A 23,111-nucleotide genomic window follows, 5' to 3' on the forward strand; every position below is an offset into this window, starting at 1 on the left:
TACTATATGCACTATAATATATGCCCTGTACTATATGAACTATACTATATGCCCAGTACTATATGCCCTGTACTATATGCCCTGTACTATATGCACTATACTATATGCCCAGTACTATATGCCCTGTACTATATGCACTATACTATATGCCCAGTACTATATGCCCTGTACTATATGCACTTTATATTATATGCATTGTAATATATTCCCTGTACTATATGCACTATACTATATGCACTATACTATATGCCCAGTACTATATGCACTATACTATATGCCCAGTACTATATGCACTATACTATATGCCCTGTACTATATGCACTATATTATATGCCCAGTGCTATATGCACTATACTATATGTCCAGTACTATATGCCCTGTACTATATACACTATACTATATGCCCTGTACTATATGCCCAGTACTATATGCCCAGTACTGTATGCACTATACTATATGCCCTGTACTATATGCCCAGTACTATATGCCCAGTACTATATGCCCTGTACTATATGCCCTGTACTATATTTCCTGTACTATATGCCCAATACTATATGCCCTGTGATATATGCCCAGTACTATATGCCCAGTACTATATGCCCTGTACTATATACACTATACTATATGCCCAGTACTATATGTCCTGTACTATATATCCAGTACTATATGCCTTGTACTATATGCCCAGTACTATATGCCCTGTACTATATACCCTGTACTTATGCCCTGTACTATATGCCCAGTACTATATGCACTATACTATATGCCCTGTACTATATGCCCTGTACTATATTCACTATACTATATGCCCTGTACTATATTCACTATACTATAAGCCCAGTACTATATTCACTATACTATATGCCCAGTACTATATGCACTATACTATATGCCCAGCAGTACTATAATTACTATACTATATGCCCTGTACTATATGCACTATACTATATGCCCTGTACTATATGCCCATCGCCCTGTATTATATGCCCAGTACTATATGCACTATACTATATGCCCAGCAGTACTATATGCCCTGTACTATATACACTATACTATATGCCCTGTACTATATGCCCAGTACTATATGCAATATACTATATGCCCAGCAGTACTATATGCCCAGTACTATATGCACTATACTATATTCCCAGCAGTACTATATGCCCAGTACTATATGCACTATACTATATGCCCAGCAGTACTATTTGCACTATAATATATGCCCTGTACTATATGCCCAGCAGTACTATATGCCCAGTACTATATGCACTATACTATATGCCCTGTACTATATGCACTATATTATATGCCCTGTACTATATGCACTATACTATATGCCCAGCAGTACTATTTGCACTATACTATATGCCCTGTACTATATGCCCTGTACTATATGCACTATATTATATGCCCTGTACTATATGCCCTGTACTATATGCACTATACTAAATGCACTATACTATATGCCCAGTACTATATGCCCTGTACTATATGCACTATACTATATGCCCAGTACTATATGCACTATACTATATGCCCTGTACTATATGCACTATACTATATGTCCAATACTATATGCCCTGTACTATATACACTATACTATATGCCCTGTACTATATGCCCTGTACTATATGCACTATACTATATGCCCAGTACTATATGCCCAGTACTTTATGCCCTGTACTATATGCCCAGTACTATATGCACTATACTATATGCACAGTACTATATGCCTTGTAGTATATGCACTATACTATATGCCCTGTACTATATGCCCAGTACTATATGCCCAGTACTTTATGCCCAGTACTATATGCCCTGCACTATATGCACTATACTATATGCCCAGTACTATATGCCCTGTACTATATGCACTATACTATATGCCCAGTAATATATGCACTATACTATATGCCCTGTACTATATGCCCAGTACTATATGTACTATACTATATGCCCTGTACTATATGCCCTGTACTATATGCCTAGTACTATATGCCCTGTACTATATGCACTATATTATATGCATTGTAATATATGCCCTGTACTATATGCACTATACTATATGCCCAGTACTATATGCCCTGTACTATATGCCTAGTACTATATGCCCAGTACTATACGCCCAGTACTATACGCCCTGTACTATACGCCCAGTACTATACGCCCTGTACTATATGCCCTGTACTATATGTACTATACTATATGCCCTGTACTATATGCCCTGTACTATATGCCCAGTACTATACGCCCTGTACTATATGCCCTGTACTATATGTACTATACTATATGCCCAGTACTATATGCCCTGTACTATATGCCCTGTACTATATGCCCAGTATTATATGCCCTGTACTATTTATACTGTACTATATGCCCTATACTATTTATACTGTACTATATGCCCTATACTATTTATACTGTACTATATGCCCAGTACTATATGCCCAGTACTATATGCCCTATACTATTTATACTGTACTATATGCCCAGTACTATATGCCCAGTACTATATGCCCTGTACTATATGCCCAGTACTATATGCCCTGTACTATATGCCCAGTACTATATGCCCTATACTATTTATACTGTATTATATGCCCAGTACTATATGCCCAGTACTATATGCCCTGTACTATATGCCCAGTACTATATGCCCAGTACTATATGCCCTGTACTATATGCCCAGTACTATATGCCCTGTACTATATGCCCAGTAATATATGCCCTATACTATTTATACTGTACTATATGCCCAGTACTATATGCCCAGTACTATATGCCCTGTACTATATGCCCAGTACTATATGCCCTGTACTATATGCCCAGTACTATATGCCCTATACTATTTATACTGTACTATATGCCCAGTACTATATGCCCAGTACTATATGCCCTGTACTATATGCCCAGTACTATATGCCCTGTACTATATGCCCTGTTACATAGCAGTGTCCTCTGGTCTCTGTAAGAGGTCACACGTGGTCGGCATATTTTTATTGTTATTAATATTAAAGGGACAGTCTACTCCAGAATTGTTATTGGTCAGAATGCACATTGTTAAACTTGATAACGTTTCCTTTAAGTCATTATTGTAATTTGTATCCTTATGCTTACATCTGTCAATTGTTATGTGTCGCGTAAGATATTTGTTTATATAAAAATAAAATTAAAACTAGACCAGTAAGGCAGAAATGTACAATAATAATTTATATTAAACTCTAACGTGACTAAATAATCATCATGCTTATATAACAATGCTCCTCTCCCCTGCAGGTTGTGAATATAACAGGAAACCAAGACATCTGCTATTATAACTTCCTTTGTGCCCACCCACTAGGAGTCCTCAGGTGACCAGATTTGTGATATTGTGCAATAAATGTCATACCTGAAATCCGGGTCAATGTAAACTATTGGCTCATCAGCAATATAGGTTGCCCAGTGCTGTTTTTTTTCTCATATGCTTTTTTTAAAGTGAAGGTCAAGTTACAAGCACAACCTCACGGCTTTGCATAGACTTATCAAAACGAGCAGGAGTTTGTCATGATTTTTTTTAAATCTATTTATTTTCTTATATTTTTACCTTTAAACTGCTATCAATTAGACAAGATGGCGGGCAGGCGGTAGTGCGGTAGTGCTGCGCTTATCGGCGGAGCAGTTTAAAGCTAAAAATAAAAGAAAATAAATAGATTTAAAAAAAATCATGACTTAAACTCCTGCTTGTCTATGCAATGCCGTGAGGCTGTGCTTGTAACTTGACCTTCACTCTAATTTGCCGCTTTATTATGTTTATAATTTCAACTGCTTATCTAACAGAGCACTAGATTACGTTTACATGATCAGTAGATATAGGTTACAGGGCTTTGAACATAAGAAAATGAGACGCCCAAATGAATCCAGTAATAAAAAAACGTCTTTATTTTACTTAGGTTACAACCTAAAGCACAATCACTTGGTGCAACAAGACACAGGTCACTATTCACTCACGAACCTATAAAATGTTTGTTTTTTGTGCTGGTTATTCTCCCTACAATAAACAAACAATATTTTACATAATGAGCAAAACTCTTATTATTGACATATACAACATTTCAAAACAAGCAGAAATCTTCAAAATATAATATATATATAAAAAAATATTGTTCGCATTCAACTGGGAACGTTTAAAGATGACCATGAAACCAGCAAGCAAAAAGGCTAAAAAAGTGCATTAAAAATAAAAGTGTAATTGAGATCAATTTTTCTATATCTTAAATCACTTTATAAAATAGGAGCTACAAGCTTGCAATAGTACAACTTCATTTGAAGTACAGACACAGCTTGTGACCAGGTCTGTAAGGTTGTCACCTGCGCTGTATTTTACCTAAATAGCTTGTAACATTCAGATTAGATAATGCTATTAATAGACACACTTCCTGTTTGCGCAGATCCTTATAAAGAAAGCATTATCGCTTTTAGTAATAGTAACAATTCATTCACTAATTTCTAACTACAAAAGCTTTACTGTGTTTGGAGCATATGTACATATAAATACCCCATGCACCTGCATGTAAACCCCAAGTTTGCTCAGAGAGCCAGCTGTGGTTGGTATTGCCTTAGTAGTGACTTAGTTTGTGTCTCTGAGCAGGCCGATGTTTAAATGTGCGTGCACAGTGTATACATATGTGTATATATATATATATATATTATACTCTGTGCACAGTACAATAATATAGCTTTATAGGGGCATGAAACCCAATGAAATCACTTGAAATGGAGGCAGCATAATTTTAAAAAAAAACTGACTAGAAAAAGAAGATATTTTACCTCAAAATGTCTTTTAGCTCACCAAAGTAAGTGTTTTATGGTCCAGAGCAACTTTGTTTACTATCTGATGGTGTAAAAAAATAGCCAGTCAACTTTACTGTAATCTCATGGAATTTACCATAATCTCGCTAGATTTCATAGTAAACCTCCCTACACTGAGGAGGAAAATAACATGACTGTGCCTGCACATGCTGGATGCACCCCATTTGCAAGTCCTGGGACTAGCAACCTGATTGGCTGCTTAAAGTTTCTTTACAATTGGGTGTGGCTACTGAGGAAATTTTGAGGTAAAATATCTTCCTTTTATATAGAGACGTTCAGGTGATATTTTCTAGTAATTTTTTTACACTTTCAATTGATTCAGAGTGTCATGTCCCTTTAAAAAGAACCATTTTTGCTAATACATGTCTATTGCAAAAAATGCATCTACAAAATTAAATTCCTCTCAGGTTTTCTGATGCATTGTTTTAAAGACGTTAAGTTTTATGTTTAAGGAGCACATACAAGATAATGCCAGCAGAGTGACATCTTTTCTGTTCTATTCCCTTGGCTACTGCAGCGCGTTCAACAACGTCATGAGCAATATGGGACATATGCTATTGGGTATCCTCTTCCTGCTAATTGTTCTTCGTAGAGACCTTCTGCATCGCCACCTGCTGGACACAAAAAATAGCTGCGCATTGGTATGATTAGCGATAATGACATATCCTTGTCTGAGTTTGTTTGATAATCCATTACATGCATCTTAAAATTAAACTTTCTCTTGTTAAGTGTATCCAGTCCACGGATCATCCATTACTTGTGGGATATTCTCCTTCCCAACAGGAAGTTGCAAGAGGATCACCTACAGCAGAGCTGCTATATAGCTCCTCCCCTCACTGCCATATCCAGTCATAATCTTGCAACTCTCAACAAAGATGGACGTAGTAAGAGGAGAGTGGTGTATTATAGTTAGTTTTTTAACTTCAATCAAAAGTTTGTTATTTTTAAATGGTACCGGAGTGTACTGTTTCATCTCAGGCAGCATTAGAAGAAGAATCTGCCTGTGATTTCTATGATCTTAGCAGAAGTAACTAAGATCCATGGCTGTTCTCACATATTCTGAGGAGTGAGGTACTTCAGAGAGGGAATGGCGTGCAGGTTTTCCTGCAATAAGGTATGTGCAGTTAATATTTTTCTAGGGATGGAATTTGCTAGAAAATGCTGCTGATACCGGATTAATGTAAGTAAAGCCTTAAATGCAGTGATAGCGACTGGTATCAGGCTTATTAACAGATACATACTCTTATAAAGTGTAATATAAAACGTTTGCTGGCATGTTTAATCGTTTTTATATATGTTTGGTGACAAAACTTATTGGGGCCTAGTTTTTTTCCACATGGCTGGTTTGATTTTTGCCTAGAAACAGTTCCTGAGGCTTTCCACTGTTGCAATATGAGTGGGAAGGGCCTATTTTAGTGCTTTTCTGTGCAGATAAAATACTGACAGATACATTCAGCTTCTTCCTGCATGATCCAGGACATCTCTGAAGTGCTCAAAAGGCTTCAAAGTCGTGTTTGAGGAGGGTAACAATCACAGTAGACTGTGGCAGTTGTTGTGACTGTGTTTAAAAAACGTTTTTGTCATTTATTATTCTGTTTTTGTTATTAAGGGGTTAATCATCCATTTGCAAGTGGGTGCAATGCTCTGCTGACTTGTTACATACACTGTAAAAATTTTGTTAGTGTAACTGCCTTTTTTCACTGTTATTTCAAATTTTGTCAAAATTTGTTTTCTCTTAAAGGCACAGTAACGTTTTTTTATATTGCTTGGTTAACTTGCTTTAAAGTGTTTTCCAAGCTTGCTAGCTCTCATTGCTTGTCTGTACAAACATGTCTGAAAACAGAGGATACTTGTTCATTATGTTTAAAAGCCATGGTGGAGCCCATAGGAGAATGTGTACTAAATGTATTGATTTTACCTTAAACAGTAAAGATCAGTCTTTATCTATAAAAGAATTGTCACCAGAGGGGGTCTGTCGAGGGGGAAGTTATGCCGACTAACTCTCCCCACGTGTCGGACCCTTCGCCTCCCACCTCAAGGGACGCACGCTAATATGGCGCCAAGTACATCAGGACGCCCATAGCGATTACTTTGCAGGACATGGCTGGCAATCATGAAATAATACCCTGTCAGAGGTATTATCCAGATTGCCTGAATTGAGAGGCAGAGCGCGATAGCTCTGGGGTTAGACGAGATACAGAGTGCGTAGATGCTGTAAGAGCCATGTCTGATACTGCGTCACAATATGCAGAACCTGAGGACGGAGAGCTTCAGTCTGTGGGTGACGTCTCTGAATCGGGGGAGACCTGATTCAGAGATTTCTAATTTTAAATTTAAGCTTGAGAACCTCCGTGTATTGCTTGGGGAGGTATTAGCTGCTCTGAATGACTGTGACACAATTGCAGTGCCAGAGAAATTGTGTAGGCTGGATAAATACTATGCAGTGACGGTGAGTACTGATGTTTTTCCAATACCTAAAAGGCTTACAGTAATTATTAGTAAGGAGTGGGATAGGCCCGGTGTGCCTTTTTCCCCACCTCCTATATTTAGAAAAATGTTTCCAATAGATGCCACTACACGGGACTTATGGCAGACTGTCCCTAAGGTGGAGGGAGCAGTTTCTACTTTAGCAAAGCGTACCACTATCCCGGTTGAGGACAGTTGTGCTTTTTCAGATCCAATGGATAAAAAAATTAGAGGGTTACCTTAAGAAAATGTTTATTCAACAAGGTTTTATTTTACAGCCCCTTGCATGCATTGCGCCTGTCACTGCTGCAGCGGCATTCTGGTTTGAGGCCCTGGAAGAGGCCATCCATACAGCTCCATTGACTGAAATTTTTGACAAGCTTAGAACTCTTAAGCTAGCTAACTCATTTGTTTCTGATGCCATTGTTCATTTGACTAAACTAACGGCTAAGAATTCCGGATTCGCCATCCAGGCGCGTAGGGCGGCTATGGGCTCAAATCCTGGTCAGCTGATGTGACTTCAAAGTCTAAATTACTCAACATTCCTTTCAAGGGGCAGACCTTATTCGGGCCTGGTTTGAAAGAAATTATTGCTGACATTACTGGAGGTAAGGGTCATACCCTTCCTCAGGACAGGGCCAAATCAAAGGCCAAACAGTCTAATTTTCGTTGCCTTTCCGAAATTTCAAGGCAGGGTGCAGCATCAACTTCCTCTGCTTCAAAACAAGAGGAACTTTTGCTCAATCCAAGCAGGCCTGGAACCCTAACCAGTCCTGAACAAGGGCAAGCAGGCCAGAAAGCCTGCTGCTGCCTCTAAGACAGCATGAAGGAACGGCCCCCTATCCGGCGACGGATCTAGTAGGGGGGCAGACTCTCTCTCTTCGCCCAGGCGTGGGCAAGAGATGTTCAGGATCCCTGGGCGTTGGAGATCATATCTCAGGGATATCTTCTGGACTTCAAAGCTTCTCCTCTCACAAGGGAGATTTCACCTTTCAAGATTATCTGCAAACCAGATAAAGAAAGAGGCATTCCTAAGCTGCGTACAAGATCTCCTTGTAATGGGAGTGATCCATCCAGTTCCGCGGACGGAACAAGGACAGGGTTTTTATTCAAATCTGTTTGTGGTTCCCAAAAAGAGGGAACCTTCAGACCAATTTTGGATTTAAAGATCCTAAACAAATTCCTCAAGTTCCGTCATTCAAGATGGAAACTATTCGAACCATTTTACCCATGATCCAAGAGGGGTCAGTACATGACCACAGTGGACTTAAAGGATGCCTAACCTTCACATTCCGATTCACAAGAATCATCATCAGTTCCTGAGGTTTGCCTTTCTAGACAGGCATTACCAATTTGTAGCTCTTCCATTCGGGTTGGCTACAGGCCCCAAGAATTTTTACAAAGGTTCTGGGCTCACTTCTGGCGGTCCTAAGACCGCGAGGCCTTAGCGGGTGGCTCCTTACCTGGACGATATCCTGATACAGGCGTCAAGCTTTCAAATTGCCAAATCTCATACAGAGATAGGTTCTGGCATTCCTGAGGTCGCATGGGTGGAAAGTGAACGAAGAAAGAGTTCTCTATCTCCTCTCACGAGGGTTTCCTTCCTAGGGACTCTAATAGATTCTGTAGAAATGAAAATTTACCTGACGGAGTCCTGGTTATCAAAACTTCTAAATGCTTGCCGTGTTCTTCACTCCATTCCGCGCCCCCACGGGTGGGCTCAGTGCCTGGAAGTAATCGGCTTAATGGTAGCGGCGATGGGACATAGTTGCCATCGCGCGCTCTGCATCTCAGACCGCTGCAATTATGCATGCTCAGTCAGTGAAATGGGGATTACACAGATTTGTCCCCTCTACTAAATCTGGATCAGGAAACCAGAGATTCTCTTCTCTGGTGGTTATCTCAGGCCCATATGTCCAAGGGTATGACCTTTCGCAGACCAGATTGGACAGTTGTAACAACAGATGCCAGCCTTCTAGGTTGGGGTGCAGTCTGGAACTCCCTGAAGGCTCAGGGTTCATGGACTCAGGAGGAGAAACTCCTCCCAATAAATATTCTGGAGTTAAGAGCAATATTCAATGCTCTTCTGGCTTGGCCTCAGCTAGCAACACTGAGGTTCATCAGATTTCAGTCGGACAACATCACGACTGTGGCTTACATCAACCATCAAGGGGGAACCAGAGTTTCCCTAGCGATGTCAGAAGTCTCCAAGATAATTCGCTGGGCAGAGACTCACTCTTGCCACCTGTCAGCGATCCATATCCCAGGTGTAGAGAACTGGGAGGCGGATTTTCTAGTCGTCAGACTTTTCATCGGGGGGAATGGGGGGAACTCCATCCGGAGGTGTTTGCTCAATTGGTTCTCCGTTGGGGGCAAACCAGAATTGGATCTCATGGCGTCTCGCCAGAACGCCAAGCTTCCTTGTTACGATCCAGGTCCAGGACCCAGAAGCGGCACTGATAGATGCTCTAGCAGCGCCTTGGTTCTTCAACCTGGCTTATGTGTTTTTCCACCGTTTCCTCTGCTCCCTCGTCTGATTGCCAAAATCAAACAGAAAGAGAGCATCAGTGATATTGATAAGCGCCTGCGTGGCCACGCAGGACCTGGTATGCAGACCTAGTGGACATGTCCATCCTTTCCACCATGGACTCTGCCTCTGAGACAAGACCTTCTAATACAAGGTCCTTTCAATCATCCGAATCTACTTTCTCTGAGACTGACTGCATGGAGATTGAACGCTTGATCCTATCAAAGCGTGGCTTGTCCAAGTCAGTAATTGATACCTTAATACAGGCACGAAAGCCTGTCACCAGGAAAATTTACCACAAGATATGGCGTAAATATCTTCATTGGTGTGAATCCAAGAATTACTCATGGAGTAGGGTTAGGATTCCTAGGATATTGTCCTTCCTCCAAGAGGGTTTTGGACAAAGGATTATCAGCTAGTTCTTTAAAAGGGACAGATTTCTGCTCTGTCTATTCTTTTACACAAGCGTCTGGCACAAGTTCCAGACGTTCAGGGGCTGCAGTTTGTCAGCTTTAGTTAGAATTAAGGCCTGTGTTTAAACCTGTTGCTCCTCCATGGAGCTTAAACTTGGTTCTTAAAGTTCTTCAAGGGGTTCCGTTTGAAACCCCTTCATTCTATTGATATCAATCTTCTTTCCATGGAAAGTTCTTTTTCTGATGGCTATTTCCTCGGCCTCGAAGAGTCCTCGGAGTTATCTGCCTTACATGTGATTCTCCTTATCTGATCTTTCATTCAGATAAAGTTGTTCTGCGTACAAAACCTGGGTTTTTACCTAAGGTTGTTTCTAACAAGAATATCAATCAAGAGATTGTTGTTCCATCATTATGTCCTAATCCTTCTTCAAAGAAGGAACGTCTTTTGCATAATCTAGACGTAGTCCGTGCCTTGAAGTTTTACTTACAGGTTACTAAAGATTTTCGCCAAACATCTAACCTGTTTGTTGTTTACTCTGGACAGAGGAGAGGTCAGAAGGCCTCGGCAGCCTCTCTTTCTTTTTGGCTTCGGAGTATAATCCGTTTAGCCTATGAGACTGCTGGACAGCAGCCTCCTGAAAGGATTACAGCTCATTCTACTAGAGCTGTGACTTCCACCTGGGCCTTTAAAAATGAGGACTCTGCTGAACAGATTTGCAAGGCTGCAACTTGGTCTTCCCTTCATACTTTTTCCAAATTTTACAAATTTGATACTTTTGCTTCTTCGGAGGCTGTTTTTGGGAGAAAGGTTCTACAGGCAGTGGTTCCTTCCGTTTAAGTTCCTGCCTTGTCCCTCCCATCATCCGTGTACTTTAGCTTTGGTAATTGGTATCCCACAAGTAATGGATGATCCGTGGACTGGATACACTTAACAAGAGAAAACATAATTTATGCTTACCTGATAAATTTATTTCTCTTGTAGTGTATCCAGTCCACGGCCCGCCCTGTCCTTTTCAGGCAGGTCTAAATTTTAATTAAACTATAGTGACCACTGCACCCTATGGTTTCTCCTTTCTCGGCTTGTTTCGGTCGAATGACTGGATATGGCAGTGAGGGGAGGAGCTATATAGCAGCTCTGCTGTGGGTGATCCTCTTGCAACTTCCTGTTGGGAAGGAGAATATCCCACAAGTAATGGATGATCCGTGGACTGGATACACTACAAGAGAAATAAATTTATCAGGTAAGCATAAATTATGTTTTTATTATTCAGAGACAAAAAGAGAAAGAGGTTTGAAGAAAAAAAAATTCAGTGTTGCTCGTTTATCAAATATGCTTCATTCTCTTACTAAACTTGTTGTATAGGTACAAGATCATGCACGTGTCTGGTGCACTTAATAGCAGCAGTTTTGCAGCAATGTTTGTAGCAATATTTTACACTTTTGAGCACTAGATGGCAGCAGTGTTTGCAAAAATATATAGCATTGTTACAAACATTGTTGTAAAAGTGCTGCCATATAGTGCAACGGATATATTCACACTAAATCCCTAACCTTACAATTATATTTTTTTAAATTATTATTCATTGCTGCTATAAATTAACATTCTAATAAGTGCATTTTAGTTGTGCACTAGTCACAATATTTTAGGTTTTTATTTATTAAAATATACACTGAGCATGCACAAATCTTAAACTTTAAAACAAGAATGTAAAAAAGCTGTGTGAAAGAGATCAAAATATTTTTTTTCGGGTGCCAAGGCTGTAGAATTATATACAAAGGGCACCAGAAAACATATTGGGGTCTATCTATCAAGCTCCGAATGGAGCGTGTGGGCCCGTGTTTCTGGCGAGCCTGCAGACTCGCCAGAAACAGCAGTTATGAAGCAGCGATCTAAAGACCGCTGCTCCATAATTCTGTCCGCCTGCTCTGAGCAGACGGACAGACATCGCCGGAATTCAAACCCGATCGAGTACGATCAGGTTGATTGACACCCGAGTCTGCAGGGGGCGGAGTTGCACCAGCAGCTCACAAGAGCTGGTGCAATGCTGAATACGGAGAGCGTATTGCTCTCCGCATTCAGCGATGTCTGTTGGACCTGATCCGCACTGTCAGATCAGGTCCCACAGACATTTCATAAATAGGCCTCATTGTGTAAGGGCATAGTCAGCAGATGCATAATAATAAAAACAATGCAATAGCGCTTTGAATTTCAGGTAAACAGTTGATTTGTCATTGCTTTGTTTAATTTCCTTGTCCCTGTATCATGTGATTGCTATCAGCCAATCACAGACCTATATATCTTAATGCTGTGAACTCTTGCACATGCTCAATAGTAGCTGGTGCCTCAGAAAGTGTGCATATAAAAATAATCTGCTAATAGAAGTAACTCAGAAAGTTGTTTTTTTTTATTTCATGCTTTAGTTTAGTTTAGTTTTGATTTTAGTATTCCTTCAAAGGGACATGAAACCCAACATTTTTCTTTCATGATTCAGATTGAGCAAACCATTTTAAACAACTTTCTAAATTTACTTCTTGTATCTAATTTGTTTGATTGTCTTGGTATCCTTTGTTGAAAAGCATACCTAGGTAGGCTTAGGAGCTGTGAGCTAGCTGCTGATTGGTGACTGCACATATAAGCATCTTGTGATTAGCTTACCCATGTGTTCCGTTAGCTCACGTTAGTGCCTTGCTGCTTCTTAAAGAAACAATAACAAGAAGAAAATTAATAAAATAAGTCATTTGGGGAGTTGTTTAAAATTGTATGTACTATGTAAATCATAGATTCCTGTCCCTTTAAATGGACAGGAAACCCCAAAAATGTATTTTGTGATTTGGACAGAACATTTAATTTTAATAAACTATCCAATTTACTTCTATTACCAAATTTACTTCATTCTCTTGTTATCCTTTGCTGTAGGAACAGCATTGCACTACTGGCAGGAAGCTGAACACATCTAGTTAGCCAATCACAAGAGACAAATATGCATAGGCACCAATCAGCGCTAGCTCCCACTAGTGAGGATATGTGCGTATTCTTTTTCAGCAAAGGATACCGAGAGAACAAAGCATATTTAAAAATAGAAGTGAATTTAAAAGTATCTTAAAATAACATGCTCTATCTGAATCATGCAAGATGAATTTTCAATTCCCTATCCCTTTAAGCTTCCAGAGATGCATCACTCTGGCAGTCAAATGATTCATTTAGAATGGAGGAAACTCCTGCAATTCAGTTAAGATGTTTATAGCCGTGAATAGTGAACTTGCGCTCCCAAGCTCGCACTCTGTACGTTTTTATTACATGTGTTGACTAATGGCTCTTTCTTATGAAGTTTAATCCATATCATCTTTTCTCATGTTCTTATTTCTGTAGGATTACGGCATCCCAAAGCATTTTGGACTTTTCTATACGATGGGCATCGCCTTAGTCATGGAAGGTGTTTTGAGCGCTTGTTATCATGTGTGTCCAAACTACTCCAACTTCCAGTTTGGTAAGCTGGGGAGGGACGCATACTCAACTTCTCAATGTTTTAGTTTAATTTCAGAAAAAGATTTAACAAAGGCAGTAATGTGACCTGGACTTAGCTACACTAATATCCACTTCGTGTGCAATCATTTGCTCTGCCCTAAACTTTATTATTATCATTTTTATTGTTATACTTTATTTATAAAGCGCCAACAAATTCTGCACCGCCTTTATCCATCTGTACCCCACAGACACATCCTTCATGTATATGATCGCTGGTCTGTGCATGCTCAAGTTGTACCAGACCCGTCACCCTGACATCAACGCCAGCGCCTATTCTGCTTACGCATCATTCGCCTTGATCATCTTCCTTGCCGTCCTTGGCGTGGTGGGTACACTTCTGTACTGCAGTCCCCTAAGGGGCTTTTGTACCTTATACATAGACAGTCTTTTTAATCTGTCCTATTATTGTATATGTCAGGTCACTCATAAAATCATAGATTTTGTAGAATCAGTTATTCATTAGTGTTATAGATAGATAGATAGATAGATAGATAGATATATAGATAGATAGATAGATAGATAGATAGATAGATAGATAGATAGATATACAGGCAGATACAGGGAGTGCAGAATTATTAGGCAAGTTGTATTTTTGAGGATTAATTTTATTATTGAACAACAACCATGTTCTCAATGAACCCAAAAAACTCATTAATATCAAAGCTGAATAGTTTTGGAAGTAGTTTTTAGTTTGTTTTTAGTTTTAGCTATTTTAGGGGGATATCTGTGTGTGCAGGTGACTATTACCGTGCATAATTATTAGGCAACTTAACAAAAAACAAATATATACCCATTTCAATTATTTATTTTTACCAGTGAAACCAATATAACATCTCAACATTCACAAATATACATTTCTGACATTCAAAAACAAAACAAAAACAAATCAGTGACCAATATAGCCACCTTTCTTTGCAAGGACACTCAAAAGCCTGCCATCCATGGATTCTGTCAGTGTTTTGATCTGTTCACCCATCAACATTGCGTGCAGCAGCAACCACAGCCTCCCAGACACTGTTCAGAGAGGTGTACTGTTTTTCCCTCCTTGTAAAATCTCACATTTGATGATGGACCACAGGTTCTCAATGGGGTTCAGATCAGGTGAACAAGGAGGCCATGTCATTAGATTTTCTTCTTTTATACCCTTTCTTGCCCATCCACGCTGTGGAGTACTTGGACGCGTGTGATGGAGCATTGTCCTGCATGAAAATCATGTTTTTCTTGAAGGATGCAGACTTCTTCCTGTACCACTGCTTGAAGAAGGTGTCTTCCAGAAACTGGCAGTAGGACTGGGAGTTGAGCTTGACTCCATCCTCAACCAGAAAAAGGCCCCACAAGCTCATCTTTGATGATACCAGCCCAAACCAGTACTCCACCTCCACCTTGCTGGCGTCTGAGTCGGACTGGAGCTCTCTGCCCTTTACCAATCCAGCCACGGGCCCATCCATCTGGCCTATCAAGACTCACTCTCATTTCATCACTCCATAAAACCTTAGAAAAATCAGTCTTGAGATATTTCTTGGCCCAGTCTTGACGTTTCAGCTTGTGTCTTGTACAGTGGTGGTCGTCTTTCAGCCTTTCTTACCTTGGCCATGTCTCTGAGTATTGCACACCTTGTGCTTTTGGGCACTCCAGTGATGTTGCAGCTCTGAAATATGGCCAAACTGGTGGCAAGTGGCATCTTGGCAGCTGCACGCTTGACTTTTCTCAGTTCATGGGCAGTTATTTTGCGCCTTGGTTTTTCCACACGCTTCTTGCGACCCTGTTGACTATTTTGAATGAAACGCTTGATTGTTTGATGATCACGCTTCAGAAGCTTTGCAATTTTAAGAGTGCTGCATCCCTCTGCAAGATATCTCACTATTTTTGACTTTTCTGAGCCTGTCAAGTCCTTCTTTTGACCCATTTTGCCAAAGGAAAGGAAGTTGCCTAATAATTATGCACACCTGATATAGGGTGTTGATGTCATTAGACCACACCCCTTCTCATTACAGAGATGCACATCACCTAATATGCTTAATTGGTAGTAGGCTTTCGAGCCTATACAGCTTGGAGTAAGACAACATGCATAAAGAGGATGATGTGGTCAAAATACTCATTTGCCTAATAATTCTGCACTCCCTGTAGATACTGTAGATAGATAGATAGATAGATGGATAGATAAATAGATGGATAGATAGATAGATAGATAGATAGACAAATAGATGGATGGATGGATAGATAAATGGATGGATAAATAGATGAATGGATAGATAAATAGATTAATGGATGGATAGATGTATGATTGATAGACAAATAGCTGCAATGTTACATATTATTCCTTTTCTATATTTTTTCCTGACCTTTCTTTGCGGAACTGATTCTCTATAAAAAGATAATGAAATTATTTAATAAAGATGTTTGTTCCATGTAACTGATATAAATAAAACGTTATATGAACAAATGACTCCATATACTTCCATGAGATGGGTGATATAGAGGGTGGGATTGCTGCTCCTCAGGGTAAAGGTTACTAATCCTAGATCACTTTTTTTGTTTTAGGTTTTTGGGAAAAATAACATCTGGTTCTGGGTGATATTTTCCATCATTCACATCCTGGGTTCCCTGGCCCTCAGCACTCACATCTATTACATGGGACGATTCCGGATCGGTAAGACCACCATGTGACGTGTATGGGGTATAAGAGGTCTCAGGGATGATTATACTGCAGCTTCTCTCTGTGTCGCAGTCAGTTACATCCTGTACAACAGACAATGATGCTGTAACCTCTCACCTTTCTTCTTCTTTCTTTGCCTTCTTGTGTCAGATGTGTCCAACGCAGGTAACCAAGTGTTTGTGTGTCTTCTACTGTATATTAACAGGATTGTGTCATATGTACAGGGAATCCTATGGTAAAATTAGATTAAAGGGACAGTCTTGTGCTGTTGAACTGAACTTATGTCAGTGCATTTTGACAGTTTTTGACAGTTAGACACTGCAAGTTCATGTGTATTATATAGATAACACTGTGCTCACTCCTGTGGAGTTATTTAAGAGTCAGCACTGATTGGCTAAACTGCATGTCTGTCAAAAGGGCTGAGATAAGGGGGCAGTCTACAGAGGCTTAGAAACAAGTTAATCACAGAGGTAAAAAGTATATTAATATAACATTGTTGGTTATGCAAAACTGGGGAATGGGTAATAAAGGGATAATCTATATTTTTAAATAAAAAGTCTGGGTGTAGACTGTCCCTTTAAGCTTTGTTTATAACCTAAGATTCTTCACTTGTGCATTATCCTCCGCCTACAGAATAAATGACTTCATAGTTTGTTCTCTTAAACAAACAAGGTCAGACGTCTTTATATATTGCCTCTCACTCTATTATAAGATATACAGTATAGACATGTTTGTTTACAGGGCTGAGAAATATCATTATAATTTACCAATCAGAAAATAGGTTTCTAGCAGAAAGCGAAAAAATGACTCACCCGAAACTCCAGCACTTCAGCACTCAGTATTACAACATATGAACTGCGCAACTTTTACCAAATGTGAAGAAGACAGTGATGTTTTATTTGCCCAAACACAATACGTCATTTTGCAAACAATACACCCCCCATACATCTGAGCTTGGGAGATGGAAAAAATAAATAAACCTGTAACTGTCACCTGCTGTGACACACACAAAGCATTGCTTGCAATTGTTCTTCATAAACAATGTCACGATTTTCAAATCGTACGTATTTTTATTTGTCATACGGTGAATGCAGAATGTGTTTATCTCGGATGAATAGAAGAAATACAAAGGATTCAGAATTCAGCAGATAATTGTAGTTTTTATGCTTATCCTACAGACTTTGGTATTTTCCGCCGAATTGGTCAGGTCCTATACACAGACTGCATACAGCAGTGTAGCCGCCCTATTTACATGGTGAGTAAATCTGTTTCAATCTGTTTGTGAGGATGTAAATACACAGCACTATATATTTCTTTAATGTGTGGCATTTTATCTAGAAAATGTTACCAGGTCGCCCCTCTGTATCCCTTTAATTTGCTAAAATACACTGGTATGCATCTCTCCTGCTTCCTTTATCTGCCTGGTTGCCCCTCTGTATCCCTTTAATTTGCTAAAATGCACAGGTATGCATCTCTCCTGCTTCCTTTATCTGCCTGGTTGCCCCTCTGTATCCCTTTAATTTGCTAAAATACACAGGTATGCATCTCTCCTGCTTCCTTTATCTGCCTGGTTGCCCCTCTGTATCCCTTTAATTTGCTAAAATACACAGGTATGCATCTCTCCTGCTTCCTTTATCTGCCTGGTTGCTCCTCTGTATCCCTTTAATTTGCTAAAATACACAGGTATGCATCTCTCCTGCTGTCTGGATTTATGATTTTTTGTTAGATTTGTTATCAGTTCCTTTGTACAATATCTGTGCTTCCCAACCATTTGTCTTCCCCCAATCTAATTTGCAAGTGTGTATAACTCCAGTCTCCTAACTAGTCTGCCTGTGCACAGCTGTCCTGATTCAAATCATTACAATTTATAATCTGACTACTAGAAATAAGTGAACACCTGGCTCTCTGAAGCCTTGGCTCTTTGTGCCCTGTGTTACAAGTGCCGAGTTAAGAACTGGAGTTAGAAACTACAGTCCCACTAACAGGTAAAACTTACAAACTATACACCTACACAATGCTTTCCATGTATTTTCTGCTATCTCTGTCAGCCCTTTTCCTAAAACTCACTGCATTTCCCTGTAGCAACAATAACCCACACACTATCCTTATCTCACCCTCCCTTCTCTCATCCCCTATGCTGTCCTCTCATGAACTACTTTGTCTCCTTAGAAATACTTCCCCATCTAACTCTCCTGTGTCTAATCATACCCGCTCCTACAAGTCTCACTCTCACCTTCTGTCACTCTCACTGCTACTACTGCTTGCTGCTGGTGACATCTCTCCTGTGTCTAATCATACCCGCTCCTACAAGTCTCACTCTCACCTTCTGTCACTCTCACTGCTACTACTGCTTGCTGCTGGTGACATCTCTCCTGTGTCTAATCATACCCGCTCCTACAAGTCTCACTCTCACCTTCTGTCACTCACACTCCTCCTACTGCTTGCTGCTGGTGACGTCTCTCCTGTGTCTAATCATACTCGCTCCTACAAGTCCCCCTCTCACCTTCTGTCACTCACACTCCTCCTACTGCTTGCTGCTGGTGACATCTCTCCTGTGTCTAATCACACCCGCTCCTACAAGTCCCCCTCTCACCTTCTGTCACTCACACTCCTACTACTGCTTGCTGCTGGTGACATCTCTCCTAACCCTGGCCCTGCAGCAATAACCACACTTTTACACTCTCACTCAGTCCCCCACTGCAAAAACTCTAGGTCACGCAATCCTAACAATCTCATCTCTATTAACACACAGCGCTTATCCCCTCTCTTTTCTTGTGCTCTTTGGAATGCTCACTCCATCTGTAACAAACTTACAACTGTTCATGACCTTTTTATTTCTAATGCTTTCAATCTTCTAGCAATTACTGAAACCTGGTTATCTTCTTCTGATACTGCTTCCATTGCTGCTCTCACGCATGGTGGTCTCCACTTTAGCCACACACCTAGGCCAGGTGATAGACATGGTAGCGGTGTTGGAATCTTACTCTCCCCCTCCTGCTCCTTTCAGCACCTGCAGCCTCATCCATCTCTCTCCTTTTCCTCCTTTGAAGTTCACTGCATCCGACTATTCCCCCCCCCCCTCTCCCTCAGGGTGGCAGTTATCTATCGCCCCCCTGGACCAACCTCCCAATTCCTTGATAACTTCGCTGCCTGACTTTCTCACTTTCTCTCTACAAATACACCTGCTTTAATCCTGGGGGACTTCAACATCCCCATTGATAACCCATCTGCCCCTGCTGCCTCTAAACTTCTCTCACTCACAAACTCCTTTGGTCTCTCACAATCCACCATATTCCCTACTCACCGCGACGGAAACTCTATTGATCTAGTATTCTCCTACCTCTGCTCTCCCTCTGACGCCACCTGTCTCCCATTTCCCATCTCAGACCACCATCTGCTCACCTTTAAGCTTAATATACAGGCTAAACCTACTTCTCCCCCTCACCCCCGCACACTGTGGATCCTCTACAACTCTCCAACCTTATTCAAAAACACCTCCCCCACACTTCCACAATATCCTGCCCTGACCTTGCTACAACCCACTACAACAATACTCTCTCCTCGGCACTGGACACTTTTGCTCCTCCCCAAATACGCAAAACCCCACGTCGTCAGCTCCAACCCTGGCACTCTAACCAAACACGCTACCTGCAAAAATGCTCCCGTGCTGCTGAACGTGCCTGGAGGAAATCCCGCTCTGAATCAGATTTCCTTCACTATAAGTTCATTCTTTATTCTTACTCCTCTGCCCTTCACTTAGCCAAGCAAACCTACTTCTCTTCTCTTATATCTACTCACTCCACAAACCCTAAACGTCTCTTCTCCATTTTCAACTCTCTCCTTTACCCACCTTCACCACCCCCTTCATCTGCCTTTAGTGCTCAAGACCTGGCAGACTACTTTTTCAACAAAACAATTACCATCCGAAGTAATATCCCAACACAAGTCTGCAACCTTCCATCTCCGCCCCCGGCAACCCCCTCCACCACTCTCAGCACATTCCCCCCTACCTCTGAGAATGAAGTGAGTTCCCTATTGTCTTCCTCACACCTCACTACCTGCCCACTTGACCCTATCCCTTCACATCTAATACCGTCTCTGTCTTCTACCCTCACTCCAGCTCTTACTCACATATTTAACCTATCCCTTACTACCGGTTCATTCCCATCTTCCTTCAAACATGCAAAGGTCACCCCCATCCTCAAAAAACCCTCCCTCGACCCCAATTCTCCTGCAAACTACCGCCCCATATCACTGCTTCCGCTAGCTTCAAAAGTCCTGGAAAAACTAGTCTTCGATTGCTTAACCCACTTCTTGTCCTCCAACTCACTGCTTGACCCCTTACAATCCGGCTTCCGTTCCCAACACTCAACTGAGACTGCCCTCACCAAAGTTACTAATGATCTTCTTTCTGCTAAAAAAAAATGGCCACTACTCAATACTTATCTTACTTGATCTGTCTGCTGCCTTTGACACAGTTGACCATCCCCTTCTCCTACGGACTCTCAGCTCCTTTGGGCTCTCTGACACTGCCCTTTCCTGGATCCACTCTTATCTCTCTAATAGGTCCTTTTCTGTCTCCTTTGCTGGTGGCGACTCCTCTCCATTGCCTCTGTCTGTTGGAGTACCTCAAGGCTCTGTTCTGGGTCCCCTACTCTTCTCTATTTATACATCCTCACTGGGAAAACTTATCAGTAGCTATGGCTTCAACTACCACCTCTATGCTGATGATACCCAGATCTACCTATCCCCCCCCTTCACTCTCTCCTTCTGTCCTTGCTCACATCGGTGTCTGCTTATCTGGCATTTCTTCTTGGATGGCCTCTCACCACCTAAAAATCAATATGTCCAAGACTGAGCTCCTTCTAATCCCCCCCTCTAATTCTACCCCGGTTCCTAACTTTTCAATCACTGTTGGTGATACCACTATCTCCCCATCACCCCAAGTCCGTGTCCTAGGAGTTACACTTGACTCCAATCTGTCCTTCATTCCCCACATCCAATTGCTCTCTTCCTCCTGTCGCAACCATCTACGCAATATCTCCAAAATCCGTCCATTTCTGAGTGCTGAAACTACTAAACAGCTAATCCACTCCCTGGTAATCTCCCGACTTGACTACTGTAATAACCTACTAACTAGCCTCCCTCTCTCCCGCCTCTCCCCTCTTCAATCCATCCTAAATGCCTCTGCTAGGCTAATCCACCTCTCTGTGAGTCCCTTCACTGGCTACCCATCCACAGCAGAATTAAATTCAAAATTCTCATCCTGACCTACAAAGCCCTTACCAACGTAGCCCCCCCCCCCCCCACCTGTCCTCACTCATCAAGAAATATACTCCAGCCCGCCCCCTAAGATCCAACAATGACCTGCTCCTTGCATCTTCTACCATCACCTCCTCCCATGCCAGGCTACAGGACTTCTCTCGTGCGGCACCAACCATCTGGAATGCACTTCCTAGAGCTGTTAGACTTTCCCCTAACTTTTCCTCCTTTAAATGCTCCCTAAAGACCTTTCTGTTCATGGAAGCCTATCTCTAAATCAGTAAAAAATTAATTCTACCTGCCTAACTGCTGCCCCATCTAACTCCACACTAACATCATTCTCACCTTTGCAGTCCCCACCTCCTGTTTCTCACCCTCCTACCATCTAGATTGTAAGTTCCCACGGAAACAGGGCCCTCAATTCCCCCTGTATTTGTTTTGTTATACTTTGGTGTCTTCTATATTGTATTGTACTGTACTTTTATCTTTGTACCCATGGACAGCGCTGCGGAATCTGTTGGCGCTTTATAAATAAAGAATAATAATAATAATAATAATATAGCAAACAGCAGTGGGTGTTTGTTTATGTAAAATTAAAGGGATATTTAGCTGAATTCAGACAAAGGGTAGGCATTAAGCGGACTTGCTCTCATTCATTATCCTTGTCTGCCCTATATTTTTTGAATAGAGTGCCCACCAATTAAAATGCTATCTGTGTGACACCATTAGTTGGGGACACCTTACAGGGACAATAAACTTTGCAATATACTTTCATTATTTATTTTGCAGACAGTTGTGCGTTTTTCACTGGAAGTGTGCGCTGCAGACTTACGGCTAGATTTAGAGTTTTGTCGGTAAGGACCCGCGTAGCTAACGCCGGCTTTTTTCTGGCCGCACCATAAAAATAACTCTGGTATTGAGAGTCCACATAAAGGCTGCGTTAGGCTCCAAAAAAGGAGCGTAGAGCATATTTAATGCAGCTTCAACTCTCGATACCAGAGTTGCTTACGGACGCGGCCAGCCACAAAAACGTGCTCGTGCACGATTCCCCCATAGGAAACAATGGGGCTGTTTGAGCTGAAAAAAAAACCTAACACCTGCAAAAAAGCCGCGTTCAGCTCCTAACGCAGCCCCATTGTTTGCTATGCGGAAACACTTCCTACGTCTGCACCTAACACTCTAACATGTACCCCGAGTCTAAACACCCCTAACCTTACACTTATTAACCCCTAATCTGCCGCCCCCGCTATCGCTGACCCCTACATATTATTATTAACCCCTAATCTGCCGCTCCGTAAACCGCCGCTACTTACATTATCCCTATGTACCCCTAATCTGCTGCCCCTAACACCGCCGACCCCTATATTATATTTATTAACCCCTAATCTGCCCCCCACAACGTCGCCTCCACCT

General features: G+C 41.2%; 1 protein-coding gene across 2 annotated transcripts in view; it reads left to right on the forward strand.

Annotated features, from left to right (window-relative positions):
* Positions 1 to 23,111, forward strand: part of SIDT1 (SID1 transmembrane family member 1) — a 321,104-nt gene that overhangs the window by 232,967 nt on the left and 65,026 nt on the right. For both annotated transcript variants that reach the window (XM_053705818.1, XM_053705819.1), the window contains exons 16-21: positions 3,277 to 3,350; positions 5,366 to 5,489; positions 13,625 to 13,742; positions 13,969 to 14,105; positions 16,322 to 16,430; positions 17,615 to 17,691. In XM_053705818.1, coding sequence (XP_053561793.1) covers positions 3,277 to 3,350; positions 5,366 to 5,489; positions 13,625 to 13,742; positions 13,969 to 14,105; positions 16,322 to 16,430; positions 17,615 to 17,691 — 639 coding nt within the window. The remainder of the gene's footprint in view (positions 1 to 3,276; positions 3,351 to 5,365; positions 5,490 to 13,624; positions 13,743 to 13,968; positions 14,106 to 16,321; positions 16,431 to 17,614; positions 17,692 to 23,111) is intronic.

This window comes from Bombina bombina, chromosome 3, assembly GCF_027579735.1.
Source record: "Bombina bombina isolate aBomBom1 chromosome 3, aBomBom1.pri, whole genome shotgun sequence".
Lineage (NCBI taxonomy): Eukaryota > Metazoa > Chordata > Amphibia > Anura > Bombinatoridae > Bombina > Bombina bombina.